The sequence below is a fragment of the Penicillium citrinum genome (assembly GCF_028827155.1).
Source record: "Penicillium citrinum strain IBT 23319 chromosome Unknown utg000004l:1.0-2404223.0:1.0-2405248.0, whole genome shotgun sequence".
NCBI lineage: Eukaryota > Fungi > Ascomycota > Eurotiomycetes > Eurotiales > Aspergillaceae > Penicillium > Penicillium citrinum.
This window is the reverse complement of record NW_026622689.1, coordinates 449,691-466,615: the sequence shown is the minus strand read 5'-3', so window position 1 is coordinate 466,615 and position 16,925 is coordinate 449,691. Positions and strand designations below refer to the sequence as shown.

The following is a 16,925-nucleotide window of genomic DNA, read 5'->3' as shown; positions in this document are numbered from 1 at the left end:
CAATGGCTTTCTTCGTGGATTCGGCATTGATCAAACTGAATTCAAAGTACAAATAACTGGCTCGTTATTACCAGATACATCCAGCTAGGGCCAAAAATCCAACACTTCTACTCTCTGCACCTTTAGAACAGCAGACAACTTATCAACCCGAGCAACAGGAAACATACGCAACATAAAGGAAAGAGAAAATATCCTCCAACCTGTGTATTTATATTAATAAGGCTCGCCAAAATGCCAAATACCCATCATTGGTAGGTAGTATACAAGACTGAAAGCCGAAAGGAATCTAATTAGAAGGCAGTGAAGTTTGCGGAAGGGCAGCCAGTGCTCGATGCCTGCATCAGGGCCATGCATGGTATTGCAAGTCACACAATAGATACATCCGGTCTAGGAAAGAATGTGTTTCATGCAAAGAAGCAGATGTCCGCCAGATCGCAGAAGCGAGAAAAAAAAAAGAGGAAACCAAGTACGATACAGAGAGGCAGAAAACGAAGGACGGCAATGAAGATTCGTCCGGGAAAAGGAAACGCAAGCGCGGAAAATAGAGGACATTGGAATGGGTTCGGCAATTAGGCTTGGATTAGCAGAGGAACTTGCCACCACCTTAGATATGAAGCTCGTTGGAGACAGCGTTCCGAGGATGAGTACTTCCAGTCGCCAAGCAGTTATCTAAGGGTAAGTAATAAGACCTCTAGTTCTTTTTCTCTTCTTTTTCTCTCCTTTTTCTAGAACACGTACTGTCTTCCGACTGGTCAACAATTATATTCTGGTATATCTAGTGACGCTATACCCTGGTCAACAAACTTGGTCGACCTCGTTGATTCAGGCAGGTTTCGGAGCAGACCAAATTGAAGCTTTTTCTTCTACAGCTGAGAGCGTTTTTCGAGAAGTTCTTTGTTGACCTAAAAATATTTCCTTGATGAAATTGGTCTTCCTACAAATAAGAACTCGATTAGCTATACGACAAGTCTGTCCGATAGTGAATTGTCATCGTTGGTTCCAGGAACACCTCCAAGACAACGCAAAGGAATATTACCGATATGCAGGTCAGACTGTATAAGGGATATAGCAGCAATTACATACTACAATTCCAGTGTCAACCCTCTTCTCTCAATGAGTGTGTTGAAGATAGGTAATTTATCACGGATCTTTCGACAGTTGCCAAGAAAGGATCTGGCCTGTGTGGACATAGACCTCTATGCAGAAGTCGAGAGTGCTGTTTACTCTTCATATCAGGTTGAGAATCAACATGGGGACGATTTTTTCTTGGCCTCCAGATCCTTCCTCGTAATGATTATCTTTCGTTGGATACCTTTCGAGCAATGATGTCATTATTCTCGGATACTTGGGTCTATGAATAGTGTAATATCCACGCCCTATCGATCTTGCGTAGTCGGGTCTTTATCTAAAGCTGTTAAATCTTACTTAATAACGACCTTGCAGTATTATTCTGACATTTTAGAGCTGGAGGTCCCGTGGGGTAGCCTAGAAATATCATAAGATGTTGGTTTGTTCTACAAGAGTGTTACAAAGCGTCAAGAAAAAATTATGGCTGATAGGTTGAAGATGGTGATGAGTGAGTTCATCGGTAGATTGTTAGTAAAAAAAGCACCGAGAGTGACTATACGTGATTTACAGTACCAAGTATGTGCCGATATTGTACCTGAACAGAAGTAACAGAGGGAAGTGACAAAGGAACGAATCCCAGAGCGCGACCGCTTCAGCGCCTACCCTGGCACTTATATACAGAACTCTAGGTCCGGAATTTTCCGGTAATAAGATTGTTGAGAAACGTGGAAATAGTAGAATTACTCTTAATATTACCCAGTAGATTTTTGTATTTGATTCAGGAAACAAGTTAAAGTGTGTGTGGTGACTTTGATTTCGGGACTTCCTGTAATGAAAGGAAGGACCGCAAGACGATGCCTGAGCATCAATCAAGATATAGACTAAATTGTATAATAGTTACTTTTTGGATATATCAACATTTAATGTCCAAAAACCCAGAAAGTCCTTTTGAGTATGGCAGGATGACGGGGAGTTATCGAATATGTAGCTCGAAGTTAGCATGACCAATTGATCACCACCGATTTCTGAGAAAAAGACAAGCAGTAGCGATCTATGAATGTCTGAGAATCTCACAATTCAGTATCCGCAATTTTACAAATGTGTTTCCGAGACTGACTCCATTGCGTAGTACGGAATGTACGATTTCGCTGTTGATACCACGTAAACCTCCATATCTCATCAGCAACCGGACTTGGGTTTATAAACTTATTTCGAATATACAAGTCCTCATGTTTAAGGTCTTTGGATCTTTAAGTGCCCCACATCCCATACAAGAAGCCCCAAGACGACGCTCGCTAAATGGTACCTAACATATTCTTCACACTAGACCTCGGAAGACCAAGTCGGCTACATGAAAATTTAGACATTCCAAAGCATCTTAAATTTCGAATTGACTGTAGCAGCCAATAGAACGTTGCCTTGGATCAGCAAAATGCTAATAATGTGGACTTCAAGCGTGGCAAGACGTTGCATGAGGGGCCAAGTCTAATTTCCCCGCTCGAATTGAGCCAGTTTTAGACGACCGACTTGGCTGGCAGTCCAGATCACGGGCTACACGGCTTGAATCTCGACATTAGAGATAGCGAAGGACATGCTCAGTATATGACATGGAAACATATCCTCAGTCGCAAGTCGATCGGTCCTTATCTTGGTTCCTGCCTCCGAGCCCGTGCATGGTGGCTTGGATACATGTCTCACGCCACTCAGCCGTCTCATCACATTAGGAACAAGGGGTCTCAGCAGTTCCATTTTCCTGATGAACCACTCCTACTTCATTTTAAAAGGGGACAGGGTCGCTGCATAATCTGCATTTAAGGGCTATATCCGCGATGTTTGATAGTCTGGTCAAAAATTTCGCAGATGTAGTATCAACTCGAGCAACGCGTAATAAATTAACTACAGGGAAGAAAGAATACAAGTGGACCACCCAAGTATATTAAAACAGAGATAGGAAATAAGTGACCGAGGCCCTCATATGCGAACAGTTCGAACAAAATGCTTATGAAAGAGGAGGTCAGGAGACAAGACCCAGGGGACAGCCAACGAGAAGCTCTGGGGATCACAAGATAAAGAACAAGCAAAGAAAGATACCGAGGAGCTTCAGGGAAGAACGTAACTTTGACCTCTCCGGGCGTGCAGGCGGTACCCAAATCCTAACAATCTGGTTGCTTGCTGAGGTATTTCGACCGATGGTTACTTGATGGGATACGACGAATGCGCACTTCATGCTCCACTTTCCCCGCATGTTGATTGTAGATCTTCTTATTCCCCACGGGGCTCTATATCCTCCCGGCCAATGATGCAATTGCTAATAGTTACTGCAGGGGAGCAATAGCTCGCTTCCACGAGCGCATTTATGTATGTGCTGTTGTCCGTCGTTGTTGTCGGATTGACTTGGTGATCTTGGTCCCGATATTTTTTTCCCTTATCAATATGTCTCCCATAGACGGAAAACGTATCTTAGGTGCGAATAGGGGGCCATTGCTCACGGCTGGAGATGATGGGCCTCAGGGGTTAGAGAAGGTAGAGTCTGCTGGTGGACTTTCACTTCATCGGACTCCTACGCGGACGGAGAGACTGCGTCGACATTGGAAGCGATTTTGGTTGATTTACTGCATTGGCAATGTGATTTTTCTTGCGATTTTCCTTCCAGTCTTGTGAGTTGCTTGAGAGGCAACCCTTGCGAGATAGTCTAGGTCTAATCTCCTTTCTAGTTTTCTTGTCGCAATTCCTGCGATCGCACAATTGGTCGTCAACAAATCTGACATTGTGCTTGTCAACGCGGTTGTCAATGACCCACAGCCAAATTCCACTATCATGACCCTCGAAACGAAGGTGGACTTGAAGATCGCTCTCACTGCGCGTATTGAGCCAGTGACTTTAGCTTTATTCCAACGCGACTATGGTGTTGATGATGCTTATGCGAAGATCGATATTCCCGGGCAGAAAATCAAGGGCAATCATAGCCTTGGAATTACGGATACACTAACTCCTCTCTTGAATCAAACAGCCTGGCGAGAATTCGTTCACCAAGTTGTTTTTCAAGAAGAGGTCAGTCTCGCTCTGGATGGTTGGACAAATGCTTACCTGGGCGTGCTCAAATCGCATGTTCATCTCGACAAGAATGTTGTTACACCAGGTATGAACTATATCACATATTTTACTTTTTTTTTCATTTATCAATCATCCCCCTTTTCCCTTGCATTTGGTTGTCCAATAATCATCTTCTTTCACAAAATATCAATCCATTCTTGTTCTAATTTAAATAATCAGGGTTAAACCAATTCGATGGATTCTCAATCTCCGACGCGACCCTCCTGCTTCCACCCGAAGACGACGGAACAAACCTCATCGGCAACGTGACTCTCCCCAACCCTAGCGTCATCAGTCTGGAGGTCGGGACCCTTATACTGGATGTGAAAAGTGCAAACACCGTCATCGGCAACGTGACTATCAACGACGTTGTGCTCAAACCAGGAGACAATACATTCCCAATGAAGGGTGTTCTGGATATACGGTCGATTTTCAAAAACCTTGGCAGCATCCTGAAAGCGCAATCGTCTGCTCTTATGAATGGTTCTTTAGCCATAGACTCAGTCGCACGCTCAGTCGTATGGAAGGGGACACCTGTTGATTACTATGCTGATATTTTGAAAACACTCACCCTGTCAACGGAGATTCCCCTCGGAGACACTATCAAGAACACGCTCAAAAATCTGCTTCACGGCAAGAATTTGACCGGCGCGCTTTCATCACTTACCGATGGGAATAGAGGTTCGCTCTCATCCAGATCTTACAGTGATGGTGAGAATCGTGGGCCAATTGATCTGGCACCGTTCTTAAAGGGGAATCAGTACGTCCAAGACTTTTTCCATGATGTGGACGCCGATCAACGAGATACGATGATCGATGCGGTAGCTGCGGTCTATCATAAGCTTTAATTATAATTAATGAATTTACGCTTGATGTTTACGTTTCATGCTCTATCCACTAAGTACGATGTTCTTAAATACTAAAAAGTATGAGCTAGTCCAGCAGCATAGAACAGTGCGATAAGATCGTGCATTGTCTCGGTCGCATGTTGCGGGGGGAACCCTCGCTCAATAGTGGTAATAATAATCCCGTGCTTTTGAAGTTCGTTAGAACAGAAGCTGGAGAACTTACAGGACTGTTGATCTGCCTACTATCTGGAATTTTAAAGATCATCCGCTAAAACGCCCCGCAGGCGCCTAGAGATGCTGACTTGTCTGCCTTGCCCCTCGCGGTGCTGTATTTCTTTCCTTTTCCTGCATTATCCACACATACAAGACGGCGTAATCGGGCAAATATTTATTGAGTCTCATAGGCTCGAGTTTCAATGTCCATTCTGCTAGTTCTACTTATAATCTCTCACCTCCCTGCTTGCTACGACCGAGTGTCGAATGTCCGGAATCAAATCAATGAACCAAGATATCTCTTATCCTTTGCTACTAACTATCATACGACGTTTCGTATGAATCTCGGTCATGCGTCTTCTCAAAACTGATATCTCCGCTACGGGCAAACTCCAATTCGAAGAATTCAGCGGCTCTCAAACCCCACAATACGCTATCCTATCGCATAGATGGGCCAGACAGGAGATTACCTTGCAAGAGGCCAATTCAGTTGGCATAGATATGAAAAATGGATATAGGAAGATCGAGGCTTTCTGCAGGGTTGCAAAAAATGCGTGCTTTGAATACGCTTGGATTGACACTTGTTGCATCGATAAGACGAGTAGTGTAGAGTTATCTGAAGCTATTAATTCTATGTACGACTGGTATAGAATGGCTGACGTTTGCTACACATATCTTGATGATGTGCCTTCGAGGACAGAGAGAGCAAAAAGTGGTGTGCCGTTCAAGGACATCGTTTCAAGCAGCCAGTGGTTCGAGAGAGGATGGACTCTGCAAGAGCTTATCGCTCCGTCGAATAATATATTCTTTGATAGAGAGTGGGAATGTCTCGGAGGGAAAGCAGAGCTTGGATATATACTGTCAAGTCGTACCGGAATACCATGGAGTATACTCTCTGGTACCGAAGGTCTTGAAACAATCAGCGTCGCGCAAAGAATGTCTTGGGCTGCGAAGAGAAAAACAACCAGAATCGAAGATGGAGCCTATTGTTTAATGGGAATCTTCGGTATCAATATGCCGTTGTTATACGGAGAAAGGGAGAAAGCGTTCTTGAGACTCCAGGAAGAGATTCTACGGGTCTCAGATGATGTGAGTCTTTTTGCATGGAAGTCCGAGTATGGGAAAGGACTTCTTGCGCCATCCCCAGCTGCGTTCCTTTACTCGGGCAATGTCGTACGCTGTGGTCGATTGAATATTGCCGATAATCCACCTACTGTTAGCAGCCGAGGGATTTATCTAGAGGTTCACTTCGTGGGTGTGGGACCCGGTATTGCGCTAGCTATTCTTGATTGCCAGGACCGAGATAACGTTGATAAATCAATTGCTATTTATGTGGAAGATATATTCTTGACAAGGGATACCTCGTTGACAATGCAACATTTCAAGAGAATCCTGACCGAGGAACTTACCGAAATTGATCTTCAAACAACACAGACCCAGATTCCGGTCAGGAAGATCTGCGTCCAGAGCGGTCGCTCTTCGAATCTACAATTTTATCTGCCAAAGTCTAAGCCCGAGGAGAGGAGTACTCGGAGCCATAGCATCATGTCTGATAAAGATCTGAAGTATCTTAATTACGACCATCGTGAGGCTTTGCTACATGCGTCAGCACGTAGCTTGGGAATTGCATGGTTGATGATGACCCGACCTGATGTTGAAACACACCTTAAGGTAGAGCGAAACCCAATGGCTCTTTTCAAAGCAGTTGAAAAGAAGAATGATGCTATCTTCACAATGCTCATTAGTCGGGGTGCGACATTAGATCCCAAAAAATGGACGGAGATAGTGAGATTGGCTATAAGAGTCGGACATGTACCAACAGTCAAAGCCATACTTGAAAAACACCTGATGGTTGCTCGGGACGATAGATTTGGTGAGGAAGCACTGGAGTATGCAGCTAGCCTGAAGAATCAATCTGTCATCAGTGCAATACTGGATATGAAAGTTCTTCCATCGAATGGGTCATTGCAATGGTCTATTGACAAAGGGCATTTTTTTATCGTTCAGTTGCTGCTTGAACGGGGGGGCCTCGATCGAGGAAAAAGGTGAACTTGGAATAACCCCATTGATGCAAGCTGTTATTAGAGGGCATATAAAGATTGTGGAGTTGCTACTGATTAAGGGTGCGGAAGTTAGTACGAAGAATGTCCTCGGTGAAACAGCACTCACTTTTGCCGGTAAATTCGGAAGGGATTCCATCAGTCGCATGTTGCGTGATTATTCGAATGGTTCAAGCAAGAGGAAGAAATAGCCTTTAGTGAGATAGGAAACTTGAAGAGTGATACAGTGAAAAATACTTGAGTACCTAGCAACATAAGAAACACAACGCGCATAGCAAAGCATAGTATCCTACTCTTCACATAAAATACCATGTAATGAGGAATTGTGATGAGATACTCTTCAATACCTCCACATACATCGACGGTAACTTAGCACAGCTCATCGGCCAAGGTTTGATACTTAGTCTTAAATGCCCTGGGCAGTTTCCGACTCAGGTATCCCAGGATAAAGGAAGAATAATGGGCAGAAGCCAAAATAATTTAATTTATTTCATGTCAGAACATAAACGTTTTCGAAATTTCTTGAGCAGCATAGCCATGGACATTACTTCAATTCGATCTCGTCCTACGAATAATATCGGCTGTGATCTGACTTCTCGCAAACTGTCAACCTACACAGCCCCACGCGGACCGAAGTGCTACGGCCCACCGTAGAACAGCCTTGGGCTGAGCATCCTGGCTTCATTTTTACCTACAATCACGATCATCATTGCATAACTACAATCCATATGATATCTCCATGCAGAACCTGAAGCTGTATTGACGCCTTGGTTAAGTTCATCTAGTCGTACCTCGACGCGGCGTCTGATGGGAGCCCATGTCCCTGTCACTCCACCTCTGAGTCTTGTAAAAAGGTGCATGGAGAGAGGTATGGCTAACAACCAAGTAGCACCCAATCAATTTCTCATCCAGAATGATTGACAGTGTGGCTGAGGCAGCTTGCCCGGTCTGTGAATGACAAGTCAGACACGTCCAATTCGTCTCGTAGACGTGGGGGCCAAATATCTTCAAATGAGGGGCAGATGAGATTCAGCCTCACCATCAGATGATTTAGGCGCTAGGAACTCCGCATGTTTTGTCATCGCTTCAATTGGGCTGCTGGGAAATTTTGTGTGTTTAGAAGTGCCGCTATCTCATCCTCAGAAGAATATCCGGAGTCAGTCTTTAAACTACCAGCTTGAGTTCTTGGGTCAATATGCTCAATCCTGAAGATTTCACCGTTGGGTGGATATGTGCCATTCCAACAGAATATGTCGCCGCGCAGGCACTTCTAGATGAAACATACGACGAGCAGCTTGAACTCGGGAACAACAAGAATGAATATGCATTCGGAAGGATTGGAGAGCACAAGGTTGTCATCTCTGTCTTGCCCATAGGCGAATATGGAACTGCTTCGGCGTCACGTGTGGCAGAAGGAATGATATACAGCTTCCCGAATCTTCGTATTGCGCTGATGGTCGGTATTGGAGGTGGCGCGCCAAGCCGAAAGAATGATATTCGTCTTGGAGATGTGGTGGTCAGTACACCCTCCGGTGGCAATGGTGGTGTTTTCCAATACGACTACGGCAAAACTATCCAAGGGAGAGATTTTCAACCTACGGGATTTCTTGATCAACCACCATCTATACTTCGTGCAGCGCTTGCTGGGTTGAAGACAAGCTACGAAATGAAAGGTCACAAACTTGACGAGGCTATTGACAAAGCTCTTGCGGATCTCCCACGACTTCGTAAGAAGTACAAACGACCGGATCCTACAACAGATCGACTATACCGTAGTGATATAGTTCATAAAAATGACGACGAACCGTGTGACTCCGGCTGCGGTGATGATCCATCTCATCTTATTATTCGCAGTCCGCGAGATGAAGATGAGGATGATCCTGCAATTCATTACGGTCTTATCGCGTCGGGGAACCAGCTTATGAAAGACGCTCAGATTCGGGACGAATTCGCCGCGGAGAGAGGTATTCTCTGTTTTGAAATGGAAGCAGCTGGTCTTATGAACCATTTCCCTTGTTTGGTCATTCGTGGAATCTGTGATTACTCTGATTCCCATAAAAATAAAGCGTGGCAGGGGTATGCAGCGATGGTTGCTGCGGCCTATGCGAAGGACTTATTGAAGCGAATTGCGCCACAACAAGTTCATAAGCAGGAGACTGTTGCTACTACTGTGAAGCAAGGCGATACACACAATCATTATCATTTTGGAGACAATAATCGGGGGTTTCAGGTTGGTAGCAATGTTGGGACGATCACAGGGACTACCTTTCATGGGTGATGGGTGCTTTTAAACTAGGTTTGAACCAAACGATGGATCAAATTGCAGCTCGTGACTTGCAATACTGCATTGCATTATCCAGGTCTGGGGTATGCTTTTCCAAAAATTATGTTATCATACACCAATTGTTTTCTAGTCTACGAGAAACCCGTTGCTTGTCATCCCAAGATGTACGTAGTATACAGAAGTTACCGCTTCCAACTTTCCCGATGTGCGGATGCGGGCAAGGACAACTCGGATTCTTTCCACCAGGTGACTGGTCAAGCTGATCTACAAGAGAAGATTTTGGATCTTTGATTTCAAAGTATATCGGCTAATAAAAGGGAGGCCCGTAAAATTGGTGGCGATCCCTCCTCGTTTGCCGATGTTGCTATTCTTGGGTATATTGATTTTGCTTCGACAATCATTGCTATCGGAATCACAATTATTGGTTCCCATACTATATCAGATAGGCAGTGATTGCAGCACAGTAGCTAGAGTCGATGACGGAGAGGCTACTCCAGAGCTACTGTACCCCCGACCGAGAGGACTGTATTTCGTCGATCAGAGCACGTCACCGGCAAAACAGCTCCGGGAGAGGAAATGCAATATCTAGGTCTGGACTCTGGGTGCCTGAGAATAACTCATATTCAGCCTGACGATCTCTGTAAAGGCAGCTGGGAATCAACTTTGGTGGTGACGTAGTGGACTCCGCTCAGCTGTAGCTGAACTGTGGTATAGATAGCTGAAAAAATGACGCAAACAGCTTGTGCTGATCTCATTTAGAAATATTGAAGGTATTTATATTCCTTTATGGCCTTAATCTCTAAGCGCCATCTTTGTCAAGTTAAAAAGTTTCTTGCAAAATTGACAATATCTCGCAAAAATGGGTGTATGTTAACTATAATACCCGACGACCTTTATAGTTCACTGCTAATATATTTTGATGATCAGGGAGTCATTCGCTTCGAACAACCCGAAGCATTCGAGGAGCACAATGACAATGTCGTTCAGTAAGTTAATCCAAGGTATTCAAGATGAATACAACAGTCTCTCTAACAATCTTGTAATATAGGATCCTCGACAATAACAACATCCCGGAAGGCAGTTACCCAGCCACCAGAAGCTTTCCTCCAATTTATTTTGTCCCAGAGTAAGTATCGAAAGGTCTCACGTGATAAGAGGGCTATCTGGAAAGAAAATATCTCCCAAAACTTGAATGAGTGACTGATTTAATTATTAGGCTAGAGGAAGGTAACCCTGCTGTTCCGCAATTAAGAGGGCTCGACGGAGTGAATGTCGATATTCAGGAAGATGATGAGTAATGGGATGATATATGTGCTTGGGTATAATATATTTTCTCTATGTTTACACGTGTTATAGCTTGAGAGGAAGGGTTTCCCACGGGGAATATTTCTATTGAAATTTTATTATGACATTGTTTTCGCTACTCCGATCCGTTATCTTGTTCCACGCCCTCTCCTAATTGTAGTTCGAGCATATTTTGTTTAGATCCAGTATTGACGGGTTTTATCATTACATATTGGCTTCTTCTATAGCCTCAACAGTTGGTTCTAAACTACATCCGAAGGGGATTATCATGTTTCAGAACTCAATTCAGAAAAAATAAGGAAAAGAAAACAAATGTGAAGGTGATTTCTAGCAGACCTATACTTCTTTTGTCTCAGAGAAGTTGATGTTCAATGTTCATTGAGAATCTCAAATGCAGATCGACGTATAAATACCGTAATATCCCGGGTAAATTACACAATCGCTTACCACTTTTTGTAATGATCATGTGTCCGTCGGCTCCGCTCGTCGGTTCCGCTGCGCGACCCACCCGACGACTGAACTCGATTGTCTTGCAGCTGTCCAGCCTCGAAAAGTTTCTTTCATTCTTTTCTTTGAAACCACTGGCATTGGGTCAGGCCTTTATCTACACAAGGGAAATCAAGGGTCCTTGGATTTTGCATATTCAAAAATGCCGAACGAACCAACTCTAGTCTTTGTACCCGGCTCGTGGCACAGACCCACATGCTACGACACGCTTATCGAGCTGATTGAGCCTAAATTGAAATGTGTTGCGGTATCTTTGCCTACAACCGCAGGAAATCCCGAAGCAACCTTCAAAGATGATGTTGACGCGGCGCAAGAACTGATTTCAACCGAGACGAGGAATGGGCGGGACGTTGTTGTTATTGCGCATTCGTATGGTGGTATTGTGGGGAGCAGTGCTATCAAAGGATTTGCGAAATCAAAGAATGGATCTGGTAGTGAAGGAGGACATGTCATTGGATTGATTCTTATTGCCTCTGGTTATAATTTAACCGGGGTTGCGTTCATGGATCCATTCTTCGGTCATCCGCCCCCCCAGTTGGCGCGTGAATAAGGAGACTGGTTACGCTGATATCGTCACGCCTCCTCGAGAGTTCTTTTACCATGACTTACCGCAGAGCGAAGCGGAATATCGAGTCTCACAGCTTACTACTCAGAGTTTGAAAGCTTTGTTCGAGGGCCGGGAGTATAGTTACGCCGGATGGAGAGATGTACCTTCTTGGTACATTGGGACTGTGGAGGATCGTGGACTTCCTGTATTGGCTCAGCGGATGTCTGTTGGTATGGCGAGAGAAATGGGTGCCAGCGTGGAACATAGAGAATTGCAAACAAGTCATTCTCCGTTTTTAAGTCAACCTGCGTTGACGGCGAAAATAATTTTCGAGGCTGTTGCTGCGTTCATGGACTCGGACAACGGCAAGTCTATTTTTCAGTCTCAAGAAACTGAGAATAGTGCGATAATACGTCCTGGATTGGCACTTTTCCAACCATTGACTTGGTTCAAATTTGGCATTCCGATGGCTTTTGGCCGTCTGCTGGGCAGGGGTATTCTTCTATACAGTTGGGTCCGGAGACTATGGAGTAGGGGCAGCTGTTGACAATGTATATCTATTCCCTATAGAATGCATTCAATGAAGATATACACTAAAAATGATTTTAAATCAGGAAGACTCCAAACGAAATCACTAAGCACATGGTCTCTTCCATCTTGCTTTGACGGGCGACCATTGTTTCCGCTAGAGGCCTTATAGCGTCCTCCAAAGACACGATTTGAGGGAAATATAAAGCTCGATAGGGTTTTCTTTGTGGTCTTTGGTTCTATGTGTACATTCAAATGAGACCGGATTCCCCGAATGGCCTGACAAAACCTTCCAGTGCATTCTATTTCGAAATCCGAGTCTATTGATATTTATTATTCAAACAAGCCCGATTGATCCATCACAATGGGATGTCTTCGAGGTCATAAGAGGCAGCGTCGTGGCGCGCGAGATGATTCTGTAAGCCCGGTCACTACTACTGATGATGATGCTCGGGAAAATAACGCTGACCTAGACCTTCCAGGCTCTTGCACCAGAAGTTAGAGTCGAGAACGATGTCGAAGAGAATGGGACCGAGAAGAGAAGAACTCAAATCACTCCAACTAAAACATCTTTTGCGGACGATGTAATGTTCGACCTTCCCCCGAGACGAAAAGAATCGGACCGGCCTATGGCAGATGTTTCTTCAGAAGAGGAAAAAGAACCAGACGAGCCTGTGACAGATGCCCCTTCGGACGATGAGGATGTTGTCGAGATTTGGGAACCAATTATATGGAATGAGATGGTAGATGACTTTACAGTATCATATGTGAAAGAGGTTGGGCCTGAGGAGCCGAAAAAGCGTCGTGTACGGGAATATGATATTCCCCGCCAGCCTATTCATAACATGAAAGACGTTCCGAAGGGATGGTCACCGCTAGACAATGATATTGATCCAAAGCAAATCAAGGCCGATGGAAATTCTCATCTTTATGTCTTTTGCTAACTGTAGACGTAGTAATGTTGATGCTCAAATTCAACGTTGCGAGGAGCGGATCAGTAAGAATATCATGCCAAGTATTCTTAAGGGACGGCTCAAGCTGCTTAAAAAAGAAGACGAAAAGAGCGGTAAGTCATTTCCTGTTGGGTTCATCTATACGGATTTTACTGATCAGACATCTTTTTCCTATCCAGAGAGCTCATTGAGTCAGAGCCAAAAGGATTATCCTGGAACGTGGTTCAGCGACTACAAGAGTTGAAAGGGATTAAAAAATTCCTCCAGGCCGAAAGTGATCCGTATAACCATTTATCGAGTGTTAAGGCTGTTATGAAGGCCTATAGTAAGAGGTTCCTTCACTGGAATCACGGACTAGTAACCTATTGGCATGAGGGCACGATGTTATGCAGTCCTAGGCCTCGCGACATAGAAGTACTGAAGCTTCTTGTTTCGGAGGAAGAATATAAAACAGGATTATGGGTCGAAGGAGGAAGTTCTCATCCGGTAAAATGTAAAATTTGCTAGTCTGGGTAGATACTTAACATGTTCTTTATGATAGAGTCGTCTACCTGGCAACGTTCCACCTGGTCCTGTCAAGATGAACGCGGCGAGAGGAAATCAGTACAGATTTTATCCCCGTACGAATATCAGAAACACAGGGCCAGATAACGGAGGAGTTGGAGTTGTTTCTGCTAGCTCTGCGTTGTGCTTTCAGCCCGAAGATGCCACTGGACCATTCCAAATCAAGGTATGTGATACCTCTATTTATTTCAAGTTGGAGAATGGGGATAATCGTTGACTGATTTGTAACTTTAAATTTTAGATGAATATGCGACTTAAAACACCTCTTGTTGACCAGTTCTCATGAGAATTTGAATTTCTACAGCGAGGATCTATTTACTATGCAGTTGGCAAATAACCCACAACTCAGAACCTCGAATTAAGTTCGACGCTTCGTCGCGTCTGCTTTTCCCATCACCGGAGTTGTTCGAACAAGATTGGCCAACGGGACCTCCATATTCTGCTATGTGACTATGGTCGATGTCAATCTTGAGCATCCCAATCCTGACATAGACGATCCGATAAATGGTGTTCATTGGTGGATCAGACACGAACCGGTTGAGAGTGCCTTCTTCGCAGTGGCTCTATAGACCAAGTCGGTGCTCCCAGGTTGAATGGACCTTTTCTCAGACACTTTCAATACACCACTACATCCACCAGTGATAAACTTCAACTTATTGTCTCTGATCGTGCCACAGAGGCGGCAATCTGCTACGTGGAGAGAGGTAGAGAACGTGCTGGTAATCAGGTACCCAGCTTTCAAAAAAGATTCCTCGACGTTTATAAAACATTGATTTCTCCAATGTGGTCGTATACGCTTAATCGGACTGTCTGAGCCTCAGTCGAGGCGACAGAAAGTGCTAGGTGATATAGACCAGTCATATCAAATTAGAACGTTAAATGGCAGTGGAAACGTCTTATCTCCACTTAGCGGGAACCCTGATTTTTTCCAAATTTGTCACTCAATTGACCAGACCTATTGCATGTTTAATGATAGAAAGAATCGGTTTGATTGACTCAAATGTGAAAGGCGAATTGGATGGCAATAATGGCAATGCAATTCAGTCTCCATGCTTTGGAACTTCACCTTGGGCTTCAAGTTTCTTGAGAAGTCTGCATCCATCTGCTGTGCCAATATGTGAATTTCCATTGGGACGTTTTGCGTGCGTGTTATTTTGGCTTGGGCTTCCCTCATGTATCTTGTTCTCGGATTCTTTTCTGATTTAATTCACTTTATTTGGTTCCAGTACTTCGCATGAAGACAATTGTTCACAATGATGATATTCCCAGTACCGTTACTCTTCTAGTAAAACCTCCTCTTTGTTCCGTTCATCTTGACACTTCTCTTTTCTCTATACAACCATATACATCTCTCCATTGTAAACATGGCCATACATAATCTCCATGGAAACGGCTGATGTCTCCGTGTTGCACCTTCCTCAGCTTCAAAATTTCCTCTTTGGGCGATTGTTGACAACATCCGCCTGCGCTCCTTCCAATTTAACCACAGCCATATTTATAAACAACCTTCTCTCCCAATTCTCCTTCTCTTCTTCCTCTCTCCTCTCCCCATACCTTTTGGCTGGTTTTGCTTCTGTTCTTAGCGCTTGGCTTCCTCTACCTGGTATTCAGCTTTCTTCTTCTTCTTCTTCTTCTTCTTCTTCTTCTCTCTCTGTTCTTCGCTGCCCTGGTGCTTCCGAGATGCCCTTCGTGTCTCTTCCCTCGCCTCACTCCGCACGACTGCTGCTGACTGGGTCTACTGGCTTGCCCAAGGTTGGTACCCGACACACATTGCCAGCATGTGCTCCTCCCCCACCTTTCTCCAACCCCATCCCATTCCCATTCCGCCTTGGTGTGAAGCCTTCTCTTTTCCCAATTCCTGTTCTCCCCCGTTTCTCCCCTGCTGCCCATGTCCGAGGTAATGAGCACCGCAAGGACGTCCCAGCTTTCCGCGCGCAAATGGCACTGGCTAGAACCCCCCCAATTGCGTCTGACTGCTCCCCGTGCCCTGCCTTTCCCTATGCCAACTTCCATTATGAATGCTGGCATGGAGACCGCACATTGCAAGCCCGGTCTTCATCCATTCACTCTCATGTCTACTCCCAACCACCCAGTTCTGCCTCGTCTGCGTCGTCTTCCAGGTGGTATCCTCAAGACTCCCAGCTCCTTCAATGGCTTGACTCACGCTCGGCGTGTGGCCTTTGCAGCAGCAGCCACGGTCATTGAGTTCGCCGACTTGGACACTATCACAGACTTTGCTTTCCCTGCGCCTGTCTCTTCCGGTGATCTCTACCGCGAGCTGCGTCAGTCCATCCCCGATGTTGCTGACATCTTGCCCGTGGAGGATGAGGACGTGGAAATCGTCGAGCGGGTTCCTCCCTATACTCCAATTGCTGCTTTGCTCGTCGTTTTTCTTCTGCTTATCCTGATCACTTTTGTGTTGGAATGGCTCGCTGGGAAGTTCAAGGACTTGCTCTTTAGCTGGCTCCCTTGACTTCACTTCGTTCGATTCCTGTCTACTCGGTCTTGTCTCTACTCTTCAATCACCAACTGTTCGTTTACTTGAGAAACACTCAAACACCAAAAACATACGGAAAATAAAAAACCCTCACAAAAACTCAAGCTTCACATGTTGTTTCTTGTTAGGGGCCTTAGGGCCTCTACCTCCTGCGCTGATCGGATCACAGGTTAGCTTGTGGGGGCTTAGGCAACACCTACTGCAGCCGATATGGATTTTTTGCCATATTCTCCAATGATTTGACAGATGACATGGACTAGGTGAGTCTCTCCGACATCCCCTGGTCAAATGGTGCCCCAAAGCTGAGTCCCCATTTCTCCCTCTCCTTATTTCTAAACTGATCGTACCAGGTGAAGACTCGCAGCCTTCGATCCACGTTCGATTAATCCGAGCGTCGCTGAGAGGACGCGTGGTGGCGGGACCGTTCCCAAACACAGGCAAGTTTCCTACTTGTTTGA

General features: G+C 44.9%; 8 protein-coding genes across 8 annotated transcripts; all 8 read left to right on the top strand.

The window, feature by feature from the left end:
- Window positions 1–3,501: 3,501 nt before the first annotated feature.
- On the top strand, window positions 3,502–5,009 carry N7469_005137 (DUF3712 domain-containing protein; the record flags this gene model as incomplete). The annotated part of the gene is made up of 3 exons (XM_056644057.1): window positions 3,502–3,725; window positions 3,783–4,207; window positions 4,342–5,009. 3 exons carry the CDS (start codon window positions 3,502–3,504, stop codon window positions 5,007–5,009), a joined length of 1,317 nt encoding a protein of 438 aa, XP_056500871.1.
- Window positions 5,010–5,573: 564 nt separating this feature from the next.
- On the top strand, window positions 5,574–7,271 carry N7469_005136 (HET-domain-containing protein; the record flags this gene model as incomplete). The annotated part of the gene is made up of 1 exon (XM_056644056.1): window positions 5,574–7,271. The coding sequence occupies one exon, from the start codon at window positions 5,574–5,576 to the stop codon at window positions 7,269–7,271; it is 1,698 nt and encodes a 565-aa protein (XP_056500870.1).
- A 1,206-nt stretch (window positions 7,272–8,477) lies between these two features.
- Window positions 8,478–9,560, top strand: N7469_005135 (Pfs domain protein; the record flags this gene model as incomplete). Its single annotated transcript, XM_056644055.1, has 1 exon — window positions 8,478–9,560. The coding sequence occupies one exon, from the start codon at window positions 8,478–8,480 to the stop codon at window positions 9,558–9,560; it is 1,083 nt and encodes a 360-aa protein (XP_056500869.1).
- An 865-nt stretch (window positions 9,561–10,425) lies between these two features.
- On the top strand, window positions 10,426–10,864 carry N7469_005134 (uncharacterized protein; the record flags this gene model as incomplete). The annotated part of the gene is made up of 4 exons (XM_056644054.1): window positions 10,426–10,431; window positions 10,494–10,552; window positions 10,615–10,692; window positions 10,783–10,864. The coding sequence occupies 4 exons, from the start codon at window positions 10,426–10,428 to the stop codon at window positions 10,862–10,864; spliced, it is 225 nt and encodes a 74-aa protein (XP_056500868.1).
- Window positions 10,865–11,520: 656 nt separating this feature from the next.
- On the top strand, window positions 11,521–12,472 carry N7469_005133 (alpha/beta hydrolase; the record flags this gene model as incomplete). The annotated part of the gene is made up of 2 exons (XM_056644053.1): window positions 11,521–11,876; window positions 11,914–12,472. The coding sequence occupies 2 exons, from the start codon at window positions 11,521–11,523 to the stop codon at window positions 12,470–12,472; spliced, it is 915 nt and encodes a 304-aa protein (XP_056500867.1).
- Window positions 12,473–12,817: 345 nt separating this feature from the next.
- Window positions 12,818–13,397, top strand: N7469_005132 (uncharacterized protein; the record flags this gene model as incomplete). The annotated part of the gene is made up of 2 exons (XM_056644052.1): window positions 12,818–12,871; window positions 12,927–13,397. 2 exons carry the CDS (start codon window positions 12,818–12,820, stop codon window positions 13,395–13,397), a joined length of 525 nt encoding a protein of 174 aa, XP_056500866.1.
- Window positions 13,398–13,461: 64 nt separating this feature from the next.
- Window positions 13,462–14,187, top strand: N7469_005131 (uncharacterized protein; the record flags this gene model as incomplete). The annotated part of the gene is made up of 4 exons (XM_056644051.1): window positions 13,462–13,519; window positions 13,567–13,892; window positions 13,948–14,136; window positions 14,164–14,187. 4 exons carry the CDS (start codon window positions 13,462–13,464, stop codon window positions 14,185–14,187), a joined length of 597 nt encoding a protein of 198 aa, XP_056500865.1.
- A 1,683-nt stretch (window positions 14,188–15,870) lies between these two features.
- N7469_005130 (uncharacterized protein) lies at window positions 15,871–16,443 on the top strand (the record flags this gene model as incomplete). The annotated part of the gene is made up of 1 exon (XM_056644050.1): window positions 15,871–16,443. One exon carries the CDS (start codon window positions 15,871–15,873, stop codon window positions 16,441–16,443), a length of 573 nt encoding a protein of 190 aa, XP_056500864.1.
- Between the last annotated feature and the right edge of the window lie 482 nt (window positions 16,444–16,925).